At 27.3% G+C, this 22,283-nt stretch overlaps 1 protein-coding gene across 1 annotated transcript in view; it reads left to right on the top strand.

Moving 5' to 3' along the window:
• Positions 1 to 20,968: 20,968 nt before the first annotated feature.
• Positions 20,969 to 22,283, top strand: part of LOC135930158 (N-acetylglucosamine-6-phosphate deacetylase-like) — a 28,543-nt gene continuing 27,228 nt past the window's right edge. Inside the window, exon 1 of the mRNA XM_065466941.1 lies at positions 20,969 to 21,142. Within this exon, the coding sequence (XP_065323013.1) occupies positions 20,969 to 21,142 (174 nt within the window). The remainder of the gene's footprint in view (positions 21,143 to 22,283) is intronic.

Raw genomic sequence — 22,283 nt, 5'->3', positions numbered from 1 at the left:
TGAAAAGGTGAAAACATGAGGAATATTAATTTAGGCCGGTTCTAACGGGGGGGGGGGGGAATAGTCAATCTTAAAGGCCAGCTCCAGCTATGTTTGAATTTCCTTTTTAGTATGAATTTTTTCTTTTTATTAAAAAAAATTGGATTTCATTTTCTTTTCCTACGTGTAAAATTAATATAATAGTTCATGCACGACAAAATTGCATGAAATTAAGATGGCCGATACTTTGTTTGAATGTTTGGAATAACGATTCCTTCAAAAATTAGGGGTTTGTTCCCTCGTTATTAATAATTTAGGATTTATTACTAGGTGGGGAGGGTGGTGGCAACTGGCAACTAAATAAACCTATAAAAAACAAAAAAAAATATATAAATAAATGCCTACTTATAATAAATGTTTTAAATTTTTTTAGTCCATGCCCGTATTTCCAAATGGCGATTTCGTTTTAAAAATATATAAACAATAATATATTTATGGTAAAGTAATCGCGTCAAAAGCTATATTTTATAAAATATGAAATCAATGCAAAGACAATATTACATTATTTATTTTTTTGCCATTCAAAGGTGAAAAAAAATCCAAAAATAAATAAAATTTTAAAACAGAAAAAAAATGTAAAGGTATAAAATAAAAATTATGTAATTCCTTACACACTCTCTATTATTTCTTGCTCTATAAATATCGGTCATTTCGATTCTTTTAACATTAAGATATTGATTAAAAAACGATAAATTTGATTTGAAAGGGTGTATAATATGACGGCAATTGTAATATATTTTTAATTTATAAAGGTTAAAAAAAAATGCAAATAAATAAAACTGTTTCGGCATTGCATTTTGATTTGCGCTAAAGTTTAAGAGATCATTCATAAAGATTATGGATTATTAAAAGTCTATAAAGAAATGAAAAAAAAGGTTAATAATAAATATCAGAAAAATATAATATTCCATTAAATTTAAAAACTATGTTACACTTACACATCTTAAATGATTAGGATTTTTTTAAAAAAAATAAGTTAAAAACGGGAAAACGTTAAAAAGTTAAAAGCAAAAAACCGTAAAACATTAAAAGCGGAAACACATAAAAAGCGAAAAATTTCTAAAAGCAGGATCTGGGTACTGTTGTTAAACAGCTCTATTTTTAAAAATGGCTAATATAATATTTTAGTCAAAATTATGTAAGCCTAGAGTATTCATTAATAGATATCCAAACCTTTCTGCCATCTATGAGCAGAGCAAAATCTCCAGGCTTGCATAATTCAATTATTTACAAAACTACCTATTTTGGGGATTTTTGAACTTGAACTTCTAGATTAGCAAAAATTTTAATCATTCGATTTCCCCATTTTCGAGCGATTTTTAAAATTTTGACCATTTTGCGACCCGGATCGAGTTTTTATGTAATTTCAAAGGGAAATTGAAAATATGAGAAAATGCAATGCTAAAATGATATATAATTTTTTCAGCTGGCTAATTTGATATTATCAAAATTTATTTTAGAATCCGGCCCGCCCTAGCCTGGGTTAACTTTTTTTATTTATAGACCTGGCCTCGAGCACTATTAAAATCGTACAATTTTATGGCTAGTATCGTGAATTGCAGATTTTTAAATATTTTTGGCCATTAGATTTGTTTTTACACCTTACAGTATGAAATATTATAATATTTATCATATATTCTTTGTACAAATACTAGCCAGATATCAATTTAAATTAATTTTTAATTCATTAATTTTTTTATATTATTTCATTCAAGAGGTGATCGCCCCCTCCCACAGACACTACTACTTGATATTAGTGTCGATATGATTTTTTAAAATGAAGAGGGGAGTCAGAAGCTTGGTTAATACTCTCTCTCCCTCCATCCCTTACCCTAAATACACCCAATGTATGGCTATATGATTTAATTTATTTAAATTTCAAAAATTAGAAAAGGAAACAATTTTTAATAAATTTTTTTTTAAAAAAAATAAAGATCCAATCAAAAAATAAAATAAGAAATATTAAATTATATCTGAAAAAAAAAATTTATTATAACTTTTTGGTAAGTCGGGTCTCCTTTCTTGATATCACTTAAGATTAGGGAGATAATTTATTAAATAAAAAATAATTTATCCACAAATTTATTCATTTTACTTGGATTTTTTTTTAAAAAAAATTTTGAATAAAGAATCCCCATATTTTAATAATATTTTGTTTCGTTGTGTAATTTAAATGGCTGGCTCTTTTATAGATTATCATATTTATACCCGATATCGCAAATACAATTTATTTATTTTTGAATAATTATTTGAGGGAAATTGATCAAATCAAAAAATAATCTTTTTTGAATAATTATTTGCGCGAAATTAATCAAACTAAAACAAAAAAAAATCTTTGGGAAAAAAGACAAATGGTTCACATTAAAAAAAAAATTATTTTAAATATTTTATAACATTATATAAAAATGGATATTTTTTTAAAAAATAATAAAATTTGATATAATTTATTACAATATTATTATAAAAGTAAATAGTAAATATTGGAGGAATAAAAAAAAATATTGTGAAACCTTGAAAGATGACCACCTTGATAAGGTGACCCTTGTTAGTCCTCCAAAATCCCTTTTTAATCAATTTAAAAAATATTTCCAAAACAGTCTGTAAGTTTTAATATATCCCTGGAACTAGAGTTGTTATAAAGCACGATTCTCGATTACGATTTTAGCCAAAATAATATTATGTAACTGGATTTGTCCATAGATGGCAGGAAGATTTGGACCTCTAGATACCAAATCTCGAGGCCCACATAATATTATTTTGGCTAATATCTTAATTGGTCTTTTAAAAGAATCGACCCGAATCGGGCTTTTTAACAACACTACCTGGAACCTATTTCCTTTCAAACCCGATCCAATTTACTCACTCGATCCGACTAATTTATTTCAAATATTGGAATCCGTCCAAACTCTTATTTTATGAACATTTCCGATCTCACTTTTAAATAGTTCTACTGAGACCCGACTCCTAATAAAATTTTATCCAAATTCTGTCCAAAGAAAAAAAATGTTAAAGTTAAGGTCAATGTGATAAAATATCTGTCCTTCTCAGGTTTTTCTACAACACCCTCCAATGACATTAAACCCCCCCCCCCCAAAAAAAAAATTTTCACCACCCTTCTCCCATCCTTTAAATATTTATTTTTTCAGTAAGGTAATCAAAATTAGTTAGACCATATCGCTTACCCCTCCCTTCTATTTTATTTCAATGAGCACTTGCATCATACCTCCTCCTCCCGTGGTAAAATGGCAAAATTTGTTTTAAAAATATACTGTAAATTGATTCAATTGGATTTCTATTCTGAGGAATGATTAAAAAATTATAACCTTTTTATAAATTTGACTTTCTCCCTGGCCTAGTCATCAGCCCAGCCCTAAAATTAATTTTGTTAACTACGCTGCCCAGCCCAAAAATCTTGCCAGGTCGGGCTGGGACTTAAAATCAAAAAATTACTTGAACATTAAGGATTTATGATATTTAATTTAGTTTTTTCTAAAAAAATTTATCTTACAATTTGTTTTAAAAAAATTTTTTAAACAATATTATTGTATTAATTTTATAGAAATAATTATTTTTCATCTAAATGTTGATTTCCTGAATTTTCATCTAGATGATGGAAGTTAGATCTTTCTATACAAAAACTCATCTAAGATAGGCAATAATATTTTTGATAATCGATACAAGTATTTTTTTAAATTCAATGTAAAACTTGTTTATTTCATAATTTATAATATATATTTTACAATATATATTTTACAATATATATTTTACAATTTTATATTGTAACTTTAATAAATCAAATACGATTCAATTCGAATGCTTTCCTTTCTACCTTATTTATTTACTACATAAAAATGTGTATGTCAACTATATTTTTTTGGGATAATAAAAGTCTTATTATTATTTTCTTTTTAAAAATCAACAATTTTTTTTAAAAAATGTTAAACATGTGATTATTTGCGTCATTGGATAATTAGGTCAATTTACTTTGTAACTTAGATTTCTTCTCTTAAGCAATATTATCAACAACAGTGTAGACAGTATTTTTCAATGGAGGAGGGAAAATTCACAGGCCTTCAGTCGGATCCCACCTATGATAATTCTAGTTATGGAATTTTTAATATCTATCTACAATCAGCTCCATGAATTTAATTTGATCGTATGATTTGACTCATGAATTCTAAAATCTAGGCCCATAGGCGTATCCACGATTTTGCTAAGGGGGGCGGGCACTATTATTTGAATTTTTTCCCCATAAATTTTATTGGACTTTTGGATATATTAGATTTCTATAGAAATAATTTTGGGTTTTCACCTTTTTTTTATATTACCAATGCCTTTTTTCTAAAAATTGAATTATAGTCGTTATTTTTAAAAGTTGTTAACTTTCCCTAATCTTTGGGTGGGGGATTTGTATGGGCATTTTGAGTTTGCCTATTTTAAGCACATCGTATATTTCAAATAAACTACCTTCTTGCGACTATTCTTATAATTTTATTCTAAATAACACAGAAACTATATATTAATCTTCCTTTTTGCTCAAAAATATCTTTTTATATGGTTTAGATGTTAAAATTTGAAAATTATCTTTTTACAGCTTAAATTAGATGGAACATTTTAACCGTTTTTGCCATAACAACTTTACCCTAAAGATATATATTGTACAAATCGTTATTGCGTGTTCTGGTTGAGATATGAACTTCCGATAAATTTTATTTTATAGCTATGACTTTAAGGAACACGTATAAAATATTTAAATTTTGAGCGGGAGAACAATCAAAGCCGATGAAAATGATTAATAAAAGATGTTCAAAATGTGACCGTTTACATAAGGGAATGGCCAGCCCAAATATATCCTTGTAACACATGCCACAGATTTGGACACTTCACAGCTAGGGAAGATCTCGAATTGATGATTTATCTGATATAACTTAAATAGCTAGGTTAACACTATATACCAACTTGGTATAATAACTGCGATATGACCCTATAACCAGCGAAAAGCCCATTACGATAATATGGGGCTTAAATATTAATAAATTAATGTAAGTGAATAAATACAAGTTGGAAGGCCAAGAATAACCTCATGTGAAGAATTTGTTGCTTACAATAATAATAAATTAAAAATTTTAGGAAATATTATTGCTACTATTCAATTAAACAGGATTAAACCTAAACGTCATTATGATGAAAGGGAGTAGTATTGCATATTTTAGTAGATTACCTTAGATTTTGGTTTTTAATATACATATCCCGATCAAAGAATATAATGGAAGTCCGTGCTATGGATATATTTGCTATGTTCGATATTTCAAAATAATAATTATTAGTAGTATTGGTATACGTTTCAGAATTTGAACTTCATAAAGTTTGGCTGACACACGTATAACGGCTTGACGTCGTCATTTTTATTTTGTTTATAATTCGGTTTCTTTATTTGTGTTTGGCTTAGCTAAATGAGATACTCATATGTATACTGATTGGGTGCTAAATATTTTAGAAAATTAAATATGTGGTGATTCTATATTTTCCTCCCTGGCATGATTCCAATTTTAGAAATAACCTTTTTAAAATATACTATCTTCCAAACTGGTTGCAAAATACATTAATTAATAACTAAACATTGATTCTAGTATTTTGAAAAAAAAATAATTTTTTAAAAAATTATACTTTTTTAATATAATTAATTTTTCCGAAAAAAATATGGGAAAGGATGAGCCATACCCGGGGAAGGATGAGTTTTCCCATGAGGCGGCATTGAGCTGCTAATATTATATATTTATATAAAAATGATATGTATTATTTTTACTACTTTATTGATAAAAATAAGCCATAATGGAAAATAATTACAAAAAATTAGTGAAATTTATTGACAATTTAAACATATAAAGAATTGATAAAAATTGCAATAGAAACCACGCGAAAAAGAGAATTTACGTGGGACAAAGATTCATAAACATTTTAGATGCATTTATTAGATAATTTTATATAGTTTCCTTCACTTTCTTGAAAATTTGTGTTGATGACATTTCAAATCTTGCCGTTTTATTAATCTTGTTTTATATCTTTTTACTATTGCACAACCTAAGTTTGTTTCCTCCGTAAAAGCAAGGACGGATTTTCATTAAATTTTATTAATCATCTTATCATTTATTAGTTATGTCTCTTTCTAATATGAATTCTTACAATATTCAAATTTTAATAAGAAAACATATATTTATAACTCATATGAACCTCTGAAAAGTAATCCAAACTTTAAATATCTTTAAAATTTAATTTTATGGTAGTTTAAACATGTTCAAATAAAAAATAATTTTATATAGAATAGAGTTTCTCTTTTATCTAAGATAGTTATTGAATAATTAAAACAGTTATTATTTTTTATTTTTGACAGAATTTAAAAAATCTATACTTTTGAAGGTATAAATCCTATATTTTGTTATATAAATTTTATATGTGATCCGATAATAAAAAAAATAATAGCTCATATGCATAATTTAATTATACATATTTGGTTAAAAAATGAACAATTAGCGTTGAGCACTCTAGGAAAATACCAAGGATCACAAGAACCTCGGGCTCATAAGATCCCAGGTCTCCCCTAGTGCCTTCAGTCGACATTTAATTACAAAGCTAGTCAAAATTTTGTTTTACTTATTTTTTATTTATATTGGAAACAGGCGCATATGCAGCGGGGTGGGGGGGCAGAAAATGCAGATGCTGGATTATATTTTTCAAAAATATTATTGTTAATATTAATTTATATTTGTTAATATTTATTTATCTCATATATATATTTAATTACATTTATTTATCACATTCATTATCAATTAATTTCGATTTCAAGTTTTCTTTGGCGTAATTTACCCATTATTTTAAAATTTTAATGGCCTATTATTTATCTAAATTTCTAGTCAAATAATAATTATCTCTGAAACTCCTTGTCCATCAGGGAGAAAGAAATTGCAAGCCTGTCCAACGAGATAGAGTCTCCGCCATCAGGCAGAAACAGCTTTTATGGAGTTAGAAGAGCCGATTATTAATGCTATTACTGAAATATCACAATGGCCTGAAAGAAATATTTCCTCAGAAGCAAGAAAATTATTGGATTCAATACATATTTCAAATTTTTTTCTCATTAGAATGTATTATTTAATTATACAACTATTTTATGTAATACTTTTCAAAAACATGACATTGACTTGATTAAAAAGATAAGAATAGTCGAGAGCATTTTATTAGAACTCAAGGAAATTAGAGCTAATGTTGATGAAGAATTTCATATTATATATGTTATTGTTGAGTCAAAATAAGAGCTATACGTGTTTAATATTTGTCCCCCTCGACTTGCAGCAAGCAAGCTCACCGTCAAAACATTAATATAGGATCAGTAGAAGAGTTTTATAAAACAAATGTCCCCTCTCTTAGATACATTTATAACCCAAATAAATAACTGGTTTTTAATTCATCATCCAGCACTTACAAATCCGCAGATATTACTTCCACAAAAGCCTTTGCAACCTTTTCAGATGGTGATAGAAAAAAAAATATTTGTAGATTTTTATCATGAAGATGTTAAAATATCTTATTATGCCTTATTAGCTGAATAACTCTGATTAAAAGATTAACTATGGTTGATACAGTCCCAAAAAATGCTATTGCTTTGCATTATTTCAAAAACATTTTAGTTTATATTTCCAATGTATCAAAATGGTTATATATATATTAGCAACTCTTCCCATTAGTAAACTAATGAGAGAAAATTCTCTTTTTTAAGAAGAATAACAGAGCCTTGCAGAGGTACCATTGCAGGGCATAGCCAGATTTTTTTTAAAAATTTTTTTGGCACGCGTTTTTTTTAAAAAAATCTTCAGGCCCGGCCCGATTTTTTTAAAAATAAATTATATTTATTTTTGATTTTTATAGCTAATAATGGCGATTTCAAATATTTGGTTTTAAAATATACAGCTCTGCCCTGATATTTTTTTTTGAATTTTTTTAAAAAAATTTCGGGCCCGGTCCGGTTATGTTTAAAAAATTAAAATACGGTCCGGCTCGGTGGCTGGGTTTGCAAGTCTGTGAAAAACATACCTATGAAATACAACATCTGAAAGTAGATTGAATGATTTGGATCTTTTGAATATTCATAGGCATTTAACGCCAAGCAAGGATAGATAATTGAAAAATTAGCTCAAAACATACAAAATACAATTATTCCTAAGAAACTTTTTGTGTATTAATTTATATTTCCAACATTTTAATTTTTTATACTTTATATATTTTAAAGGCTCAAAAAATTCAAATTTCAATTTTAGATCATTTAAGTGATTCAAATCATGGTTATATTCACTTTATATTTTATAATTCACATTTATTTTATAGTTTTTCAATCCCGGTTTATATATATAATTTTTTTGTAATTCACATTAATTTAAAATTGTGTATTAGAAAAGTTAATAGTCCTAATAAATTTATGTTTAGTATTTTTAATTAACAATAATATTTTTTAAAAAATTATATTATCCCCCCCTCCAGACCAAATTCCTGCGTGCGCGCCTGATTGGAAGGAACCGTCAGACCGGCCATGTGAGGGAGATTCCAAAAAACTCGCAATTTTACAAGCCCAAAGTCAAAAAAAATTTCAAAAATTCTCTCATTTATACATTATGCGTTTAATCGATTTCGTAAATTTCAATAATAAATTTATTTTTTTTAAAATAAAATTTTGATTTTGGAAGCACCCGTATTTTTTATATTTAATAATTTTAAAAATTTTAAATAACCTATAAAATTATTTATAAGAATATTTGTTAAAAAATTTTTTATCAAATGCTAAAAAATTTGAAATAGAAAGTGTTTAAATTCTATTGTTTTTATCTTTCCCTTTTTCTTTATTTTATTAATAGCTCCCTCATCATCATATCAAAAAAATCTTCCTATACAATATATAAATGTATAATTAATTTTTTGGGAAAATTCAATTTTTATAATTTTTTATGATTTTCATAATTAAAAAAGCCAGGGCACATTGGACCAAGTAATGAGGTACATACGACCACTCATAAGATCATATATAAAATATATATAATATTCTCTTGTTAATAAAGTTACGGATAGTGTTGTTAAATGGCTCGTTTTGAGCCGATTTTTAAAAACGGCTATCTCTATATTTCACCCAGAAAAATATTACGCAAGTTTGAAGATTTTCATAGATGGCACAAAGGTCTAGACATAAATTAGCGAAATCTCGAAGCTTAGGCAATATTCTTTTGGCTAAAATACTGAGTTAGTTATTTTTAAAAATCGGCCAAAATGAGCCGTTTAACAACACTAGTTACGGGTATTACTAAAAAGCGAAAATTTTATTATCAAATATGATCTTTTTTTTATAAAATCTTGTTTGAAAATTATATTTTAATATTATAAAGACAACGGCCCGAACCCAATGGAGGGTTCAAAGATATCATTTAATATATATATATCAAATGTGATTCTTAATCTTAGAGTCTAACTCTAGGTGAAAATTAGTCGTAATATTTTTACATTTTCGGGGTTTAAAGAACGGACACATCGATAGGCTTCTAAATAGCTAAAAAAATTGATCATGGGTGGCTCTCAACCCACTGCTGCTCATAAAAGTGATGGACGCCCTACAGACTATTTCGGAAATAGCCCCATGGAATATGATTTTTGCAGATGATATTGCAATATCTACTAAAACAAAGAAATGAAGGAAAGATTGACGAGCTGGGTAGATATACTAGAAAAGCATGGGTTAAAATATTAAAAACAGAGTATATGTTAGGAAGTGGAGTTGAAACAGACAATATCGACATACATACATGACAGGTGTCAGCATTTGAAAGCTATAAATACTTGGGTTTCACTTTACAAATCAATGGCAATCGAAATAGAGATAAAAAAATAAAATGAAATGAACCAAGGATGACTGAGGTGGATAAACCTATCAGGACGACAAAAGAATTCCTCGCAAATTAACCAACTATCCTATATAGTTCGGAAATATGGCCAAGCAAAGAATCAGATGAGAGAAGTTTACATACAATGAAATGAGAATGCTGAGAATGATAGCAGGGCTTAATCAAAAAGGATAAAATACTAAATGCAAATATACTGGGAGGTTTATAGGTAGTACCCATTAAAACAAAGATCATGGTTGGTATGGACAATGAGAAGGCCTAAAACCTATATGGGAAAAAAAGGTTAAGACTTAAGAGTTTAGGAATGAAGGGAGTGGAAGACCAAAACTCCAATGGATCCACAAAGTTAAAGGCAATATCGCGAAATATAAATTCAATAAAATGGATTGTATATGAATAATTTATGGAAAGAGATATTGAAGAAGCTTACCATCCGATAAGGTGAAAGCTAAAAAAAAAATTTTTTGAGTATAAAATTGTCATAGTAAGGCAAATGTTTATTGCCGAGAGTGTATTTTATATCATAATTTTATCTTATAGAACTAGATGTTAAACCTTAGATTTAATTCGTTTTAAAAAAGATCAAACTATGTAGACCGCTATGCCCTGGTCTCCCTTTAACTTGATTTGATTTTTGGCACAGTCCGCTTTATTTAGATTAAAATATAGATAGTAATAATATGAGTTGTAAAAAATATTTTATTACTTTTAGTTTAGCATAAGATCGTTTTTCCTCGAGCCAGCCCGAGGCCAGATAGTATTTTTTTTAGATCTCCGCGTGGTCTGTGGCCCGTTTCAGTTCATTGCCCGAATTTTTTAAAGGCTTATAGGGAAGAAATCTCAAACTCATATTTGTTTTATCTCTATTTTAATGTTATGCATTATATTTTAAGTTTTCTGGATGCGCCGCCGCCTATATTTTATTGATAAAGTGACCTCCAGGTGTTTTAGTTTCAAATAGTTGTTTGCAAAATTATTTAGATGTTACTTATTTTTTTTAATGAGATTTTATAAATAAAAATTTTAACTTGGCCCTACCAAATTTCACCTTATAGAAAAGTTTAACCTTTAAAAAAAAGTCTAATAACATTTGATGATTTAAAGGGAAAATCGATATATAAATACACAATATTTCTATAAAAAAAATCACATTTTTGATATTTATTAACTAACTATAATGGTACCCCCGATACCCCAAAAATAGACTCATTTTTTTCCTTTCCTAAATCAAATTACTATCATTTTACTTCAAAAATTATGGATAAATAAGTAATAGTTTCATACTATATTTAATTTACTTATTTAAAAAAGAAAACAAATCTAAAATTGAATTAAAGAGTGTCTGAGTTGGTCTGACTTGAATTATACAAAATATTTTTTATTATAATTATTTGTAACGAATTTTTTAAATTTATAATCTCATTATAATAAATTATGAAATCAAAATGATACTATATTATAATTTTCTATTTAAAACTTATAGGAAGATGTCAAACAAATATTTTTTTAATTACCGATTCCTCTTATTTATAAAAATATTTTGGAATTTTACAATCATTTTTTTTGTCACAAAAGGCCAAGTCTTATATTAAAAAGAATTTTTTAATGACAGTTTTCGTTTTTTTCCTTCTTATAAATAATCTTCAAATTAAAAAAAATGTTTAATTATAAAAATGGTTAAAAATTTTATTTTCTTGAGATTCAAAAAAAAATTTATTATACAAAAAGTGTCCCGACAAATTGTCAAATTGATTGCCTAAGAGGTCATCTTCCTTTAAATGTGTCAACTTTAATAGTTATGTCTTTTTTTTATGTAAAAAAAATGATGTCCCTTTTAAACTCTTTATGTGTATCTCAAATAAAAAATCGATATTTGAATTTATTATAAACACTTGATAACTTAATTAAATTTTTAAATAAATAAATAATATCTATGAGGGAGGGGGTACATTATATACAAATTGCAGTCAAAATCGTCAAAATATTCTTTAAATAATTAATGAATTTTTTCTTTATCTTTTGGTATAATAAAATATTTTTTTTTTAAATGCGAAAGCCCATATAATTCACAAGGTTTTCAAGGCTATCATATCAGGTCAGGTTTTTTTCTGGTAAGTCTGACCCATTAAAATTTTTTATTTACCTAGTCTTTTTAAAAATTTATCCCGAAGTTCATAACAGTTTTTATTTTAAAACATCATACTTATTACCAATGGTGTAGCCGGAATATATCTGGGTGGGAGGGCGCTACGACATTTTTTAAGGGTTCGCCTCCAAATCCTAATTCTCGGCTTTAGTCCAGATCCTATAAATTTTTAGATATCATCCGTTAAAATTGTTTAAACAATTGGAGGTATAAATTTCTAAAATCTGCCAATGTTTTATACTTTATCAGTTTCTATGAGTGCGTCACCCAGTATAGTAACCAGTGTAAGGAAGAAAAAAAAATTAGTAACAGAAATTATTTTTCCAGGCATGCTTATGATGCAAAATAGCTTTAGAGCCGATTTTTAAACGCCTAGCTCAGTAATTTTTTCAGAAAAATATTACGCATGCCTAAAGATTTTGCTCATAGAGGGCGCATGGGTTTGGACATCTATTAGCAAATTCTCGAGGCTTAAGCAATATTTTTTGGCTAAAATATAGTTAGTCGTTTTTAAAAAATCGTCTCAAATGGGGCGATTTTGCATTACTAAGCCTTGCAATTAAAAACAACTGAAATTTTTTATTATCTATAAATTTTATCAATGTTTACGGCTATTCTATATTGTTTTAATCCGCTTGGTAGACAGCATAAAGAAAAATATATTGGCAAAATAAGAAAATATAGCCAAAATTGGCATCATGCCATGGAAAATGTAGAAGAACAAAATATCTGATTTACGCTAATATTTATTGTCTGCTAGTACTTATTAATTCCTCATTCAGTTTTTTTACGAACCACAAGAAAGGAACAAGGTTATAAGAAAAAACCATGCTTTTGGAAACACTTATTTTTAAACTTATAACGAACTCTAAAATAATACTCAATTAGTATTTTTTTATTGCTTTAATCTGTTTGGTCGATTGAAAAAAATTATTGATAAAATAAGAAAAAAAAATTGTCAAATTGATATCATACCAGAACGGAGAATATAAAAATCTAAATATTTGACTTGCGTTAAATATTTAGTGCCTTACCTATTAATTACAATTTTCCAATCAATTTTGCCAACCACAAAAAATTTAACCAAATAAGTCAAATAAACTGTATAATATAAATTTTAAAAAAGTGATTAAGAATATAAGATAATTTCTAAAATTGGTATCAAAATTGAAGGTATAATGAAAAATACAGAAGCAATAAAGCAATTATAGTAAAAAATTAAATAAACTAAATATACGAAAAAAATCCTATCATTATTATATAAAGTAAACTTTTATCGTAATTTAAACTATGAGACTCGATGTCTTTTATAAATTAATGGTGGTAGCAAAAGTAGTCAAATAGACTTGTGACATCTTTGGAAAATATATTTCTAAAATTAGATGAAGTTGTTACTGTGAAATTGAAAACGATTATAATAGTTGATTTTTTTTACTCTCAAACGTTAATATTTCGCGATTGTTAAGTAAATTAATACTAAATGCGTTTTTACATTTGGAAATAGAAAAGGTCAAATATCGATATTATCAATTCAAGTTCAATTATAAACCTTATTATAGCTATCTTATTTAAATTTTTAGCCTTCAACCAGCCTTTAGTGGGTTTATGCCTAACTTTTACATAATTCGTTCAACATATATAGTTCTTTATTAAAACGCCTTTCTGAAAATGTTACCTACAGTAGGATCCGGAGAATTCCTACAGGTGTTTTGGCGATCAAGTAATTATTCGAAATCGTTTAATTAATCTAATTGTATCCAATCCAATCACACCACGAACCTACAAAATATATAAATTAGAGACATTATTTCCCATGACATGGGAGTTTAATAAAATTTCCATTTTTTCCTAGCAATTTTACCGCATAAAAGGGTAATCTTGCAAGGTTATGGGGTAATTTTGCAAATGTATTTTTCAAATTAGAAAGTTTAACAAAATTTACCAAAATAACATAAAATATTTTCGAAAGATATGAAAATAATTATTCGTCACAATAGGGGTATATATAACCCGCTCCTCTGTCGTTTTTCTTTTTTTCGTTTATATAGATATAATTTGGAATGGAATTACCCTATTTTTAATCCCTTTAATTGCGATTTCACCCTACGCAGAAACACCCTAGGAGCACTCTGCACCTCCAATGAAAATTCCTAGTAATATAGAAAGATGGAATCAAGTTCCCTATATCATATATAAATCTTAAGAATTATAGTTATAAGTTTTACAAAGATGAAATACTTTTTTACTTTTTTGAGAAAACGCACAAATTCTATTTTTTCATCATATAATTAATCAATGAATTTGTATGTTGTATAAAAAATGGCTTGAGCTCAAATTTTTACCATCTTACTTAGATATTTTAATTTTTTCCCAGATTTGAAAAATACCTCGCTCTCACTTAATTATTTTAAAAATACATTAAAACTTATTATATAATATAAAATATTTAACGTTGTTTGAAGTTACCTTTCAGAAGTAATAGTGACTGTAACGAGTAAAGTAACTCGTTACAATTATATTTCAAAAGTAAGGAGTTACATTGTATTACAAATTACTTAAAAATAATTTATTTTCCCATAAACCTTATTTGATATTTTAATTAATTAGACCACGAAAGGATGGGTTTGATAATAGGATTCTCTGCGTTTGAATATTTCAAATTTGAAGATGATATATTTTGCCTTTTGCATCCCTAATGGCATTTTGTGCATATTGAATGACCGTTTTCTTTTCACTATACTCATCCATTGTTCTTCATCCACTCTAAATAATCATGAGAATAACAGTGTTTGTACCAAATTGTGAAAAATTTTCATAAAAATTTGTAAACATACTTGATTCTGGTTTATTCTAACCTGGTATTATCGCAATGTCCGTTATATCTAATTTTCAGGTTTTTATTTATATATGTTTATAGATGACTCTTTTGATTATGTTTTTTATACCGATAAAATTTTAATCTTACTTGGATAGATATCATCTAATTTTATATGAACATCTATTTTTAATAGTCTACATATAGGCTGATGAACAGTAATGTTGTTGAAGGCTCCTTTTGAAAAGTATCTAGTTGCAAGTTACAATCTTAAAAATTTTTTTAAACTGGCATAAAAAAAACGTACAAGTTTTTCTCAGAAAAAGATAAGCCTCCCTGGACTGAATAACTGACTACAAGGAGTGCTTGATGTAAATTAGAAATTATATTTAAAAAATCTTAATCTAAATTTAAGAAATCATTAAAATAAAGATGATGAATGACATATAAGAATATGAAAAGTAATAAAAAAAATAGTTACCGGTAACAACTAGACTATACCACCATGTAACTATAAGAATCGCATCCCTCCAAGATATATATTTTGAGTCATACATAGATCAATGATAATAATCCCGAAACCTGCAATGGGCGGGCTAATATTTTAAACAGGAATAAGCAAATGATCTTAAAATTTCCCCTTCCCTTACCTTGAGGGGCATAGTTGGGGAAGTGCTAGCTTACCATAGCAAGACCCTATGTTTTTCATTTAAGCAAACCTAATATATTTTATATTTAAACAAAATCATTTTTAGGATCACTAGGCGCTTACATATTTTATTTTTGACTTTTTTTTTACCTGCCATATGAATATTATATAATATAGTGAATTTACTGATTGCAATTAACAGTTTAAATTTTCTTAGTATACTATAACATGCTAGATACACTTTCTGACAAATATTATAAACCGATTAATCTAAACAAAAAATAAACTCTCAATCAAAGAATTCATTAATCAAACTTAATAATCGTTAAGTTTGCTCTCATAACATTATATCATAAAAAATATCCTAAGATTTATAACCCTTTTTCCACACACCTCATTTTTAAAAAAAATAAATAATATCATTTTTTCAATTTAATTTAAAAAGGAGTGATTTTTTTTTGAAAAATATCTAGTATTCAAGTTCTGGACATGGGGGGAAGGGGGGGGGGGTGTTAAAATTTTTTAAGTAAAGGTTTTAATATTTTTTTTACAGGTACGCTGAACTTTAAAAAAGGGGAAACAACACAACGAGAGGGAGGAGAAATACATTAGTTATATTTGACATTTATAGGTTTTATTGATATAAAACGAAAATTGATAAAAACATAGTATTAAAAAAATTTTAATTTGTATTTCATATTAATTAACGAAATATGAAATTTTTTTTTACTCTATAACATGTCTTCCTTCCCTTCTTCCTTCTATTCGATTCTATGTATGTAATAATATAATCATTTATTTATATAACATTTTGGGATGTTTTTTTATCTCTAAATTATTTACAGACAAATTAATAGATAAATTTTAAAAAATAAATAAATCTTTTAATTAAAATAGGTGAAAAAGCGATGGGTGTTGATGGGTTTCAATAGATATTTGAAAGGAAACGATATTAAAACAAATAGATAACTATAATATCACGATATTGTATCGACATTGAAAACAATTTTTTATAATTATATTAAAATAAATAAATAAAAATTGAAGGTGCTTTTAAGAAAAATTTAATTTAATTGCCAGGGGTGAACTGGACTATAACATAGATAAAAATATTTAGGCCAGACATATGTATATTTAAGAGATTTTATGTATTATCTTATATTTCTTTTAAAAAAATAATTAAATTTATAATTTATCGATTGCCATTTATTTTATATTAAAACTTTAATCACATTTTATCAGTGACATTCACTAGCTTTTATCATTTTAGATGAGCGAGAAAGCATTTTAACATCCCTCTAAAGCATGACTATTTTATTCCTATCTCCCCCCGCTCATCGTACTCACAAGCAAATCAAAATTAGCAACAAAAATGGAATCCAAATCAAAATTAGCAAAACCATAGTTCCTCCTACCGATTAACCCCCACCCACTCATCGTTATTTAAAAATTTACCCGCTCCCCTATTTATCTAAAAATTTTGTCTAACCCTAACGCTTACCTGTCCGCCCGCTCAATGTTTAAAAATTATTTTAGTGGCCATTTATTTAATTTCATGTATTTTTAAATAAACTCCAAAATGATTATTAATAAATAGAAGTCTGTTCTGCTCATTTCGCCCCAAAGATATTTAAAATTCACCCACCCATCGCCCGCAATATTTTTAACATGCCGCCACTTACCCAATGTTTAAAATATTTAAGAAGACTCGCTCAATAAAAATGTCAAAATTTTAGGCCCGATTGGAATTTAGTTTGCATATCAGGCCAAGTGTGTACCAAGTCCAGCCCTTTTTCAATTTTTTTTACTAAGGTTAGGCCTGGTTTTTTTTTTAAATACAAGGCCTAAACCGAAATTGATTTAGTTGAACACCAAAATAAACAACTATTTATAACATTGGGGAGTGGTTAAATTAAAAAGACTATACTTTATAAATTATCATTTCTTTTTCTACCATATAACAGAGTTCATCAATAATCCATGCCAATAATTTTTTGCCCGATCTGGCCTGTTAATTCTTTTGTCCGGCCTGGCCCATATAAAAATTTTTTCAGCCGTTACCTAGTGCCTGTCATTTCAGATTTCTAAAACTTATTAGAATAAAATAGAAGTGGCAGTTTGTCTTTAAAAAAGATCGTGTCTCGTTTATAGTAACGGCGATAATGGTTAAGATAGTAATTAAAAGCTAAACGATGTCGCGTGATTTTCGCGGTTATTATAAACGAGGCCTTATGTACTCCACTCCTAAAAAGAAAAGCCAATCATCACTTTTTATATAGCTTATTACAAATGAAAATTTTCGTTAATATGACTTGTAAAACTTTTGTGATAACCAATCAAATGTGTTGTAAATTTATTTTTACTTTCATAGTATTTTAAAAAGGTTTACCGACAAAGAAGAAAAAAATAATATATTTATACAGGCATAGATTTATCAAATAAATTAAGTTGGAAATTAAATCATAAATATATAATATTATAATAATTTCAAGATGGTTTGCTTGTTCCTTTAAATGTCAGTTTTGCGCATTTCTTCTCTTTCCTCAAACTTCTTCGCGTGATCTATCAATTCCGTTTGAGGCAAAGAACATGTTTTAAAAGCGAAATTTATCAAATCATGAAGGCCATCTTCTTCCTTCCACTCCGCTATCTGGGAAAAATAAGTCTTCGAGGAGTTAACTATATGAGTGTATCCCTTTTGGTAATAATGAGTGGACAATTGTTTTAATTGTGATTTCAGTGACACGGATTTGGTGTTTTTGGTGGATCCATGTTCTAGTTGAATTCTATTCTCTACCATAAAAGCCTTCAACTCTTCAAAATAGAATTTCAAATACTTGAACAAATTCAGAGGATAAATAGAATCTATTGATGAGCTATCGGCATCGGAATCCACAGAATCTTCGGATATCAATAACTTTCTCAATTTTTCCTCATCTCTTTTAAACATTATTTCTATCAAGCACTCATCATTTTTGGGTAAGATATTATTCAATATTTTTAAATTATTTTTCATCAGACATTCAATGGAATATTCGTCCATTGAAAATATATAATTTAGTTTATTAGAGATAAAGAGAAAAAATATGTGATTTGTTTATTTAATATTGTTTTATAGAAACATTTATTCTATATATAATTTTATTCATATATAATTACAAATTTAAATAAAGCGGAGAAGTGGCAATATATTATTATAAAATAACGATTTTTATCATCGAAGAGAATTTAAATTATATCATGTAGCAGATTTACAAGTCTTGAGATATTGTCAAAAAAGGATTCTCAAGACTTTGGTAATATATTTTTTTTGGCTAAAATGTGATATCTGCTTTTTCATGCTTTTGTTATTCCTGGTTCTTAATAATAAAAATTAAATTCGTAAATATGAGTTTTATTATGTTAACCGTTTTGAGTTTGATTATTTAGAATTATGTTAAGGTTATTTTTTATTTTTTCTTCAAACAATCCAATTAGTGTTGTTAAACGACCCGTTTGAGCCGATTTTTGAAAACGGCTAACTCAATATTTTTGCCAGAAATATATTGCCTAAGCCATGAGATTTCGCCAATAGATGTGAGAACTTTTGTTTTCTACAAGCAAAACCTTCGTTGCGTAATATTATTCTGAATGAAATATTGAGTTAGCCGTTTTAAAAAATCGGCTCAAAATGAGCTGTTTAACAGCACTAAATTTAATTAATATCTAAGATACAAATCAAAGTGAAGTAAAAAAGAAAGTAATAAAAACAGCTTAAGAAAAAATATATAAATTTGTGCGGTCAACTAATAGCCTTATACTTATACTGAAAAATTATTTACATTTTAAATAAATAAAATCAATTAAATAAATATTAACCTAACCATTTTTAAATTTTTTTAAATAGCTCAGGTTTATTAAAATATGGATTTTAAGAATATTTCATTTGTATTTTCTCTCAGAGTACTGCATGTTACCCTCTTGCACCCTGCTGCGTGTTTTCATATCATAGCCTTTACCCCCATTATCAAATAAATTAGAAAAATAAAGGAAATCCAAAACCGACTTCAAACTATAAGTTTCAAATAGCATTATGTGATTTTATTATATTTCTACAATTTAAAATTTTTTTCGATAAAATCTATTATTATATTATCAATCCAATAATAAATAAATGTAACTTAATTCCATTTCTAGTGATTTGAGGATCGAACATGTAAAAATTGAACAAATACTTCACTCAATTGGATTTTTTGCATACTCCCCATAGCGAAAGCAGTTTGGAAAGTTTATTTTCTGTTATACAATCACTTTTCAAAAATTAAATAATATGACTAGACGTTTAGATAAGACCACTTTTATAAATGACTTATTCTAATAATCGATATTAAATTAAAATCGAGATAGATAGATTTATTAAAAGCTATAAGACAGCATATCAGAGCAAAATTTAAAGAATTATTTTGATATTACAAATAAGGTGTCAAATTTAAATATAGATAAACAGCAAGAGTCTATTCTTGATTCGGGCAGGAAATCCTCAAATACTAAATTATAGAAAGGTTAAGGGCGCAGAGCTAACATCTAGGCTTCAACGATTTAATATATCCCTGTAAAGAAGGGTATCAAATTAAAAATTCTATTTAAGTTTTAACTAAATTTGAATTATTTTTTTCAAGATTATATTAAAATTTTTATCTAGTCTAGAAAATACACTTCTTCCCAACATTATATAAAGCCCAAAATTTCGAAGTAAAATTTGCAATAGTAATGAAAAAACGGAGCGGGGCTCCAACTTAATGAATAAAATATCATCCGAGATAGGTACATTTCAATTGATTTTTCTCTTTAAATTAATTGTTTATATTTAAATTAAACTAAGTAGCTTAAAAGCTTGCAAAATTTTACAAATTAATATTTTATTATGTTATTAGGTACGGTGCTTTCCTTTGTAAAAACCTCATCCTCTTATCGGTAGTGGTTTCATTTTGACATGATGGCTTTCTATTTCAAACTTTACATTTATAATTTAAAACTCTTTAATTGAATTCTCTTTGAGTTTTGGGAAACAGGTGAAATTAGTATGTCGTGTGAAAGAAGGAAGGAAAGAAAGAAAGAAAGCAAATAAGATCCATGTTTTCGATATTTTTTTAAACTTTATTAATTTCATCCATTACAAAATCTTCAATTATCGGAACTTTGGTATTAAAAATATTGAAATTTTATGGGACATATATTTTTATAATGTTTTCTTAAATGATTTTAAATAACAAATAAAATTTATATGTTTTTTAACCAGCCCGCTCATTGTCTAAATTTTATTAGTCGCCCGCCTGCCTTCCGCCTGTTCTTTAAAAATTTTAAGATCGCCAGCCGGCCCACCCATTTAGACGATCGGTCGTATGGGGGCCGGCATAAACTTAGCCCGTTACAGATTTCTAGTCTATACTAATCCCAAAAGTCAAATTCCATTCTCCAAAAACAATGTCAATATGACGGGAATTTCACTGGATGCAAACCACCCTCAAAAACGAATGCCTACCCTCCTAAAAAATTTCAACGTCTTCGGCGACGATGTTTTTACATTATTTTTGAATTATAATTGTATCCCTTCATAAATTAAAAAATAATTGCTTAAATTATTTAAGCTCAACTACCAACTATCAAAATATAATATATAAAAGAGTTATTTTTTAGGATGAATTCAAATTCAATTAAAAGTCTCCTCATTTACAGTGAATGCATTATTATAATATATTGTTTGGTATGAATATGAGTTTGCTGAGAATGGCTAACCCTTTTAAATGCAGCAGAAAGTTTCATTTGGGAAATAATGTCTATGATTATTGCAATATATAGATTTGGTTGATTATCACCAATATCATTGTATTATATTAAGTCTATAATAAAAATATTAATATATACAGCAATATATATTGCCCTATTTTATTTAAAAATTTAATATACACCCCCAATAATTTTATCTCTCCCCCCCCAACCCCGAAAGGCGCCTACCCCCTAACCTCCTCAAAAAATAGATGCAAACTGTTTCTACTATCCCGTTCATATATGGTTAATGATAGTCACTACCTTAAGGTATTACCTATCAAATTTGTATTTTGTTTATTTTACATTTAGAGAGGCACTGCCAAATTTATATATAATATATATTTGAAAAATCGTGATTCTTGGAAAGCCTCTGTGGCCTAGTCAGCAGGAGCGTCGCTTAACAATCTGATGGTTCGAATCCCAGCAGATCATGTTTTTTCTTAATCTAACTTCATGGTTCCGTCCTTGTGGAGATGATATATAGGAGGCCGGACTCGACCAAATTTTGGTCGGTATAGAAAATTGATATACGTTGACTTGGTAGTGACTATTATTAACCGTCATGTAGACGTTGGCCAAAAATAGAATTTATACCTCCAAAATATTAAAATATTTTGAAATCTTGATTATTATTACACGATTGTTTTATAACCTGTTTGTTTCGATTATAGAGCTGGTTCTAAGATTTAATCTATTAATTGTTGCTGACAGCATGCCCTCCTTGCAATGCATTTTACTTTTACAGATCTTTAAACAATAATCAGAATAAAAATTTATTTTTGAACAAAAAATAATAATCCAAAATATAAAATAATATAACCAAGTATAATCTATATACAATATATTTGAATAAATAATAGTAAAAATTATAAAAAGGTAACAATATAA

This window comes from Gordionus sp. m RMFG-2023, chromosome 5 (genome assembly GCF_954871325.1).
Source record: "Gordionus sp. m RMFG-2023 chromosome 5, tfGorSpeb1-WG-v2, whole genome shotgun sequence".
NCBI lineage: Eukaryota > Metazoa > Nematomorpha > Gordioida > Chordodea > Parachordodidae > Gordionus > Gordionus sp. m RMFG-2023.
Note: the sequence above shows the minus strand (reverse complement) of the source record. Positions and strands in the feature narration are given on the sequence as shown.